Below are 9,905 nucleotides of genomic sequence, written 5' to 3' on the forward strand. Positions count from 1 at the left end.
ATTTATATATATACCCACATATATGTATATATAGATGTGCGTATATATAAATATATATGTATATATATATGTACACACACACACACACACACACACACACATATATATATATATTCATACATATATATATATATATATATATATATATATATATATATATATATATATATATATATATATATATATATATATATATACACTTATTCAGACACAGGTTATACATGTGCACGTATTTACAGGCGAGCCCTACCACTTCCCCCCAAGAGCCAGGCAAAAGAGGCGCTATGGCTGCCACCCCCAAGACCATGCTGTTGTGGGCGGCCGTGCTGCTGTGGCGCGGGCGTGTGCTGGCGCAGAGCGAGGCGGCGGAGGTACAGCTCCTCCAGGGGCGCATCTCCGGCGCGAGGGAGGAGGCCGGCGGGAGGTCCTTCTACGCCTTCAGGGGCATCCCTTATGCCCAGCCTCCGGTGGGGGAGCTCAGGTTCCAGGTCGGTTGGAGGGATGCCGACAGGTTCCCGGCATTGGCAACTATATTTCAAGAAGTATTGTTGCTTGTGTCAGAATGTTTAGTATGATTTTCCAAAAGGCATTTTTCTGTACATATACATGTATATGTACAAATTCTACATTCTTAAATTTTTACGAACAACATGATTCTAAAAATGACCACCATCACCCGATGTCACGACCGCCTTACCGACACACTCTGTTCACCCCGACACTTCCTTCGGCCGCAGGACCCCGTCGCGGCGGAGGCGTGGGCGGGAGTGAGGGACGGGTCGACGGCGCCCCCCCTGTGTCCTCAGCTGACAGCGGTCGACGGGGAAACAGCTGTGGCCGGCGAGGAGGACTGCCTCTACCTCAGTGTCTACACGTCTAGGGTATGTCTGTGTTACTGGTTTTTGTTGTTATTGTTATTATTATCGTCATTAGTGCTGTCATGATAATTCCTATCAGTGTTACTGTTACCATGATTATTATTACGGTTTTGCCGCTGTTTCTGCAATTAGTATGGTCCTAATTATGTTGATCATTGCCATCATTATTGTCGTTGCTAATTATATTCCCCTTGTTCAAAATGTAACAGTTGTTCCCAATCCCGATTATGTTCTTGTTCAAAACGCGACACAGTAGTTCCCATTCCCAATTATATCCTCGTTCGATATATGACACAGTAGTTCCCAAATCAGGTACCACGGGTATGGCAGTCTGCTCCGTCCAGTCTTGGAAAAGGAGAAACTGGCAACTCACCTTAAACGCTGGAGCACTCTGGTTGAGAATAAATAATGAAGTCTTGAAGGCAAAAAATCAGTAAAACGCAATAAAGAACATATAAAGTAAAAAATACAATGTACAATTTGATATATATCTGCTATGTTTCGGTTCATTAGGTCTTTCCTGAGACTGGACAAACTACTAATGACGCAGGTTTTAAAAAAAATAATGAAAATCTACGGATGCAACAACCCATCGTATAATTACCATTGCAATGACGACAATTTTTGCAACATGGACCTCCCACAAAAAAGGCAAAGAGGCTTAAATGAACTACAGGAACACTAGATAAACAAACAAACAAAAAAAAACTACATTGTTTCAGTTTCTTTCACTTATTTCTTTTATCTTGTTATGCTCGGTGTGTTTCTTCATATATTGGTATTTTAAATAATTCTCAGTCTTCTATGGTTTTTTTTTTTTTTTTGGGCTTATACCTTATCTTAATTTTGTTTCTAGAAACGGTGATTTTAAAAATAAATTGCAGACATAAGTGCAACTGCTGGAAAAAAAATTATTTTTTTGCGTTTGGGTTATCTTTAAGTCTGTATTATCAAGAATGTAATTTATTAGACTGCATTATCACACACACACACACACACACACACACAATTACACTCGCCCACCAACCCATATATACATCCACGTGTCTACACATATCTATATCTTTAACCACGATACCTATACCCCAACCAACCAAAATAACCCCCCCCCTTCTCCCTTCCCCTTCCCCCCACCCCAAGGTATTCCCCTCCGACATGCCCGTGATGGTGTGGATCCACGGGGGGGGCTTCCTCGTGGGGGGGTCAGAGGAGCAGTACCCCCCCATGCCCCTGCTCAAGAGGGACGTCGTGTTGGTCGTCCCGCAGTACCGGCTGGGCACCTTAGGTCAGGTCAAGTAGGCGTGGCCTCGGTCCCCTCCTTGGCTTCCGCTCGTCACTGTAGTTGTGGTTGTTAGGTGGCTATTAAGTAATAACTTTTGTAATCTGGAAAAATGTCTATAAAGTAATATAGAGCGTGATTATATAATTTATGGTCGGAATTATAACGTAATGTAACACGTGGCAGGATATAGTGCATGGTCATATAACATAAGATTTAAAGTTATCATTATTAGCATCAATAATTATTTTCTTTATGACAATTATCATCAACAATAATTCTGACCATTATCAAAATTATTGCAATCACCGATAACCATTACCATTTTTACAATTACTTTCACCAATAATTATTACCATTATTAAAATTATTATCATAATAAATACCATTATTGCAATCATCATCATAAATACAATTATTACAATTATCATCATAAATACCATTATTATAATTATTATCCTCATAAATACCATTATTGCAATTATCATAATAAATACCATTATTATGATTACCATTATAATCATCATAAATGCCATTATTACAATTGTCATCATTATCATCATAAATACCATTATCATTATTATTACCATTATTATAATCATAAATACCATTATTATCATCATAAATACCATTATCACTGTTATTGCCATTATTATCATATTAAATACCATTATTATCATCATAAATACCATTATTATCATCATAAATACCATTATTATCATCATAAATACCATTATTATCATCATAAATACCATTATTATCATCATAAATACCATTATTATCATCATAAATACCATTATTATCATCATAAATACCATTATCGCTGTTATTGCCATTATTATCATAATAAATACCATTATTATCATATTAAATACCATTATTATCATATTAAATACCATTATTATCATATTAAATACCATTACCATTATTATTATCATTATTATCACCATGAATACCATTATCGCTGTCATTGCCATTATCCTTCCCATCAACACCATCCACCTCCTCCACCTCCTCCTCCTGCAGGATTCCTCTCCACGGAAGACGAGGCGCTACCAGGGAACCTCGGCCTCAAGGACCAGACGCTGGCCCTCCGCTGGGTCAAGGAGAACATCCGTGCCCTCGGCGGTGACCCCTTCCGCGTGACCTTGTTCGGGCAGGGGGCGGGGGCGGCGGCGGCGCACCTGCAGGTCCTCAGTCCACAGGCCGCTGGTCAGTTTATCGGGGTCGAGTTCCTTTGGTTGTGTGTAGTTGGGATCCTCGCGAATTTTGTTGTGCAAATGTTTTTTTGAAAAAATCGTTTCTTTTGCATGTTTTTCATTTATTTTCGTTCAGTTAGGATTGTTCAACTGAATTTTGTTTTGCAGTTGTGCGGTCATTTCTTTTCGTTCTGTTCAGTTAGGATTGTTCAACTGAATTTCGTATTGTATATGTACTTTTATTATTTTTTTCTGGTTTTGTACACAGGATTGTTCAATCGAATTTTGTTTTGCAATTGTACGGTCATTTCTTTTCGTTCTGTACACTATGATTGTTCAGCAGAATTTCGTATTGCAAGTGTACATTTATTTTTTTCTGGTTCTGTGCATTAAGATTGTTCAACCAAATTTCGTATTGCATATATACATTTATTTTTTTTTCTGGTTCTGTACATAAGGATTGTTCAATCGAATTTCGTATTGCAAATGTACATTATTTTTCTTTTTCTGTTCATTAGGATTGTTCAACCAAATTTCGTATTGCATATGTACATTATTTTTTTCCCTGGTTCTGTGCATTAAGATTGTTCAACATAATTTCGTATTGCATATATACATTTATTTTTTTTTCTTTTTCTATACATAAGGATTGTTCAATCGAATTTCTTATTGCAAATGTACATTTTTTTGGTTCTGTACATTAGGATTGTTCAACCAAATTTCGTATTAGAATTATGCGCTAATTTCCTCTCACTCTGTACACCTAACCTTGCATATTACAAATGTACATAAACTTCCCTCTCATTCTGCACAGCTAGTCTTGTTCAGCCGAACTTCGTATCTCAATCGTGCACTTATTTCCTCTCGTTCATCACCCCTAACCTTGTTCAACCGAATCACGCCTTACAATTGTACATCATATTCGTCTCATCCTGAACACACCTCCCTTTGTTCACCCGAACATCGCCCCGCCATTGTGCACTCATCCCCCCCCTCGTTCTGTTCACATAGGCCTGTTCAGCCGTGTCATTCTCCAGTCCGGCAACGCCCTCAGTCCGTGGGCGTTGAGGTGCGACCACAGAAAGAATGCAGCTGTGGTGGGCGCGGCGTTCGGGTGTGCGGGCGTGGACTCGTCTTCACCAGCTGATTTGAACAGCACTGCGCTCCTGGGCTGTCTTCGGGAGCTGCCTTTTGAACAGCTGGCCGTCATCCCGTCGGTTTTTGTGGTGAAGATTTAACTGTTTTTATTATTATTGTGATTTGCCGATTGTCGTTACTTTTTTTGCCGTAATTATTATCAGCATTTTTACTATGATTTGCCGTTCTTGTTATCATCATTACAATGATATGCTGTTTATATTATTTTTTATTATATAATTGTTTTTATCTTCATTTCATTATGTTATCTTAATTATTATGATTATCTTCATTTTCATTATGATTATCTTAATTATTATGATTATCTTCATTTTTATTATGTTTATCTTAATCATTACGATTATCTTCATTTTCATTATGATTGTTATATATATTACCATTAACACATTCATTATCATTCTTACTGTTACCATCTCTACTTTCTGTTATATCTTATTTTTAGCAGCTGTTAAGAACGACTAATACAATGTCTATAACTACACGACTATATATTTTAGGTGCAAGTCCGTGATAACCGGAATTTAAGGGTTAGATTAAGGGTCAAGATACCATACATAAGGTCATTTGGATAACGTCTAATTCGCACAATCTGTCAAATCTGTTTCGAATTCGGTTTCGGACACCCAAATGAGGTGACTCTTGTTAGTTAGATTCGGAGCGTTTCGAAGCTTCATTCGCGACTTGACTTATCCTTTTCTCTTTCTTTTTATAGGGTTTTATACTATACTATGTGACTTTTATCCGTGATTGTTCTTACATGTAGAGGGGGACTCACAGAGGACAAGGAAAGACACAGAGACAGAATCACACAAACACCCACACAAAACTTTCTCTCACATACAGATACACTCAAACATAAACCAACTTTTTCTCACATCCTTGCACACGCATCCACCCACATACACACTTTTCTCACACACGCACACGCACACACCCACATACACACTTTTTCTCACACACGCACACGCACACACCCACATACATACTTTTTCTCACACACGCACACGCGTACACACCCACATACACACTTTTTCTCACACACACACACGTACACACCCACATACACACTTTTCCTCACAGACACGCACACGTACACACCCACATACACACTTTTCCTCACAGACACGCACACGTACACACCCACATACGCACTTTTTCTCACACGCACACGCACACACCCACATACACACTTTTTCTCACATTCATACACACGCACACCCCCACATACACACTTTTTCTCTCACACGCACACACCCACATACACACTTTTACTCCCACACACACACACACACACCCACATACACATTTTTTCTCACAAACACACACACCCACACACCCACATACACACTTTTTCTCACACACACACACGCACACACCCACATGCACACTTTTTCTCACGCACGCACACCCACACACCCACATACACACTTTTTCTCTCTCTCACACACACATGTACACACCCACATACACACTTTTTCTCACAAACACACACACGTACACACCCCCATACACACTTTTACCCCCACATACCTACATCCCCTCCAGAGACACGTTCTCAAACAAACACATCCACGCTCTAACAAACACATACCTTACAAACAAACAACAAACAATGCACGTGTTCGCAGACATGGCTCAACGCCCCCCAGGTGATGACACCGCGCGTGGATGGCAGCTTCTTGCCCGCCCACCCCGCCCTGCTCTTGAGGGATGGCCGCTTTAACAGGGTCAGCCTTATATCGGGGGTCAACCACCAAGAAGGAGCTTTGCCCGCCCTCGGTAGGTTTGTTTTTTTTATTTTTTATTTTATTTTTTTGTGTGTGTGTGTTTGTTCTGATGGTCTTTTCTTTGTTATGTTGGTTTTTTTTTTTCTTTTTTTTGATCTCGTGTCTAGTTATGTCTCATTTTCATTTCGTTTTCTCTTTATTCTCAACTCTTTCGCTTCTCGCTTGTGTCTCTGTCAGGCTGCTCCCCCCCTCTCTCCCTCTCTTTCTCTGTCTGTCTCTCTCTATCTCTGTCTGCCTGTCTGTCTGTCTGTCTGTCTGTCTGTCTGTCTGTCTGTCTGTCTGTCTGTCTCTCTCTCTCTCTCTCTCTCTCTCTCTCTCTCTCTCTCTCTCTCTCTCTCTCTCTCTCCCTCCCTCCCTCCGTACCCCTCTTCCCCTCTTCTCAAAATCCGATAAATTTAACCACACAATAGATTTAACCACAACGCCTTACGAAAACACCCGAAAAAGGGAAACAAAAACTAACACCAAACCTAACTTCTTCGACCTGGTTTCTGCGTCCCCTTATCAGCCACACTCGAGACGCCCTTCCTGAAGAAGGCGCTGACGGAGAGGTTCTCGGAGGTGGGTCCGGTCATCCTGAACGTGCAGGAGGAGAAGAACGCCGTCCTCTTGGCTCGCCAGGCCTTCAGCGCCTACCTGCCGCAGTATAGGGTGAATGAGGACACTGTCGGGGATTTTGCCAAGGTTTGTAGGCCTATCTCTCTGTTTATCGTTTTTGGTTTTATATTTTCGTTTTGTTTAGTTTTGATTCTTGTCTTTTTTTTTTTAATGGTGATAGTCAATGTTGCCTATCTCTGTTTATCGTTTTTGGTTTTATATTTTCTTTTTGTTTAGTTTTTATTCTTGTCTTTTTTTTTAATGGTGATAGTCAGTATTCAACGGATTGGTGAATATATCGAGAAATTGTGGTGTGTAGTACATTATAGCATTGCTTTAAATAGGTTTATATTCTTGATAGATTTCCTATAGAAAATAAAGTACGAACAAGAATGGATAACTTCACAATTATATCTTCGCCAGATGTCTCACTGAACTTTATTCAACCGTATCTCTATTTCCAGTTAAAAAAAACGAAAAGTAAAACCATCTTGCCAAACTGACGAAAATACAAACCAAAAAAAAAACATTATCCTCGTTTTACCCCTTTTCTCTCGTAGCTTACAAAAAAAAAAAAAAAAAAAAAAAAAAAAAAAATCTTGTCGTTACAACCCTTTTTTCTCGTAGCTTTTGGGTGACGAAGCGTTCCGAATCCCGCATCGAGAAGTGGTTCGGCTTCACAGCATGGCCGGGGGTCTCGTGTTCGCCTACGAGCTGAAGCACCGAGGCCTCCAGAGTCTCACGGACATCTTCAACACGTCCGCCGGGGATTCGTGTGAGTAGAGGCTTCCTTCGTCTGGTGGGGGTTCCGTACTTTTTTTTTTTATTTTTATTTATTTATTTATTTTTTTTTCGTTCCGTTAGTCCTCCGTTTCATCTTTTTTCTTTCTTTTTTGCGTTCCGTTAGTCCTCCGTTTTATCTCTTTTTTTTCTCTCTCTCTTTTTTCTTTTTTGCGTTCCGTTAGTCCTCCGTTTTATCTCTTTTTTTTCTCTCTCTCTTTTTTCTTTTTTTCGTTCCGTTAGACCTCCGTTTTATCTCGTTCCGTTGTGGTTCGTTTAATGGCGGTGTTCGTTTGACAATATTAAGGGAATAGTTTTAGTTCTACAGTCTTCAGTTAGTAGGAAAATTTTTACATTTATTGAACAGAATGAACGAAAATAAGAAACTTCTATGGTTTTATCTCCACAACTTAATAATAGCAAAGTTATGAGGTATGTAAGACAAAAAATCTCAATATTTTAAAAATCGCCACTCGATATCAATAATTGTAAACAAATACGTGCGCAAAACGATCGTCATTTCTTAAGCGATGGCCAGCAGGGGGCAAATGTGTCGCGCGGGAGATTTAAACCGCCATAAAATGACGGCCAGCAGGGGGAATAACTGTCGCGCGGGAGTTTCAAATTTAAAGGTAATGCCACTAATGGACACTTTTTTTTTTTGCTTCTAATATCCACGATCGCAGCGATGGACTTCCTTTTAAATAAACACACGCTACCATGTGCGTAACAGGTAAGTTTCACCACAGTCCATTTAAGTAAAGATTCCGCCATTTGGTTAAAATCTAAGTCATATGAGAACACTTCCGCCACATGTGATCATATATTTATATTATTATTTTTTTTTGTGTGTGTAATGCGAAGTTTAATGCGTGTTTCAACGTACTGTGCATTTTATAGGAAAGTTGAGCATCGACCAATATCCGTAACAGAGACTAAGCTTAATAGAGGAAACAGTTGACCTGATATTTAATGTTCGTGATAGCTGTTAGGAAGGTTGTTAAATAAACACGGTGATGAATGTTTTGGGTTAGTTGAGAGAGAGAGAGAGAGAGAGAGAGAGAGAGAGAGAGAGAGGGAGAGGGAGAGGGAGAGGGAGAGGGAGAGGGAGAGGGAGAGGGAGAGAGAGAGCGAGAGAGAGAGAGAGAGAGAGAGAGAGAGAGAGAGAGAGAGCGTGAGTGAGTGAAAGAGAGAGAGAGAGATTAGTTATTACGTGAATAACGCGCGAACATACTTCTGGATTCACGGGACAGTGATGTTGACGTGGCCGAACGTCAGGTCGAAATGATGGCATGTGTAGACCAGAACCCTTATATACAATTCAATAAATATACCTTAAGTGTAATACGTCACCCATCATGGACGCTAAGACATGAGACATCCCCTGAAAAATTGAAAACCCCACTGTACAGTATTGCCACAGGCGTGTCCCTGCTGGTGCATAAATAGCATAGTCACTCCACAATGTACGTAGTTTCTTTAGTGAAAAATGGACACTTTATAACGCCCCTCCCCCCCCCCTCCAGCGTCGGTTTAGTGAGAAAAAAAACTACAAGTGGCGAGACATTAATTATTCGACACTGAATTTCACAAAGTTACTTCGCGGGGAAAGTGTAAAACGAAAACGCAGGGCAGACATGAAGTGTGAGGGGTGTTGTGGGTGTTGTTGGAGTTATTTCGACTTTATCAAGGAATTCCATAAGTCATTTAGGGCAGTGTTGTCCGAACATTTTCGCCAGTTGTTCCCTTTAGTACCTTGTGCTGTTACGCCCCCCCCCCCCCACGTCGTCCACCGTGGCTAAACAAACTTTTATTTAGGTTAATGCAAATAATATACTATTTATGAAAAGATTGCATTGCAGGAGTGTTGGTCATTATATTCAAATTTGATATACGAATAAAAAAGATGATTCATAGAACGTGTGTGTGTGTGTGTGTGTGTGTGTGTGTTTGTGTGTTTGTGCGTGTGCGCGTGTGTGTGTTTGTGTGTGTGTGTGTGTGTGTGTGTGTGTGTGTGTGTGTGTGTGTATGTGTGTATGTGTGTGCGTGTGTGCGTGTGCGTGCGTGCGTGTTCTTGTTTGTTCACATACCCTTATGATATATGTTGCGGACCCCAGCTTGGACAACATTGGTTTAGAGCGTGTTCGGAGGCGTGCGTATTGTCTTCCGTGCGTCATTAAGAGCCAAATCTCCGCCATAGATGCATGTGGCTACCGACAACCATGCC

At 40.3% G+C, this 9,905-nt stretch overlaps 1 protein-coding gene across 1 annotated transcript in view; it reads left to right on the plus strand.

Moving 5' to 3' along the window:
• Nucleotides 1-243: 243 nt before the first annotated feature.
• The window catches only part of LOC113816931 (cocaine esterase-like), a 14,507-nt gene continuing 4,845 nt past the window's right edge, over nt 244-9,905 (plus strand). The window contains exons 1-8 of the mRNA XM_070117779.1: nt 244-488; nt 738-881; nt 2,019-2,163; nt 3,184-3,369; nt 4,368-4,582; nt 6,143-6,293; nt 6,810-6,985; nt 7,526-7,673. Of these exons, the coding sequence (XP_069973880.1) occupies nt 285-488; nt 738-881; nt 2,019-2,163; nt 3,184-3,369; nt 4,368-4,582; nt 6,143-6,293; nt 6,810-6,985; nt 7,526-7,673 (1,369 nt within the window). The 5' untranslated portion in view covers nt 244-284. The remainder of the gene's footprint in view (nt 489-737; nt 882-2,018; nt 2,164-3,183; nt 3,370-4,367; nt 4,583-6,142; nt 6,294-6,809; nt 6,986-7,525; nt 7,674-9,905) is intronic.

The sequence above is a fragment of the Penaeus vannamei genome, chromosome 41 (assembly GCF_042767895.1).
Source record: "Penaeus vannamei isolate JL-2024 chromosome 41, ASM4276789v1, whole genome shotgun sequence".
In the NCBI taxonomy this organism is placed as follows: Eukaryota; Metazoa; Arthropoda; class Malacostraca; order Decapoda; family Penaeidae; genus Penaeus; species Penaeus vannamei.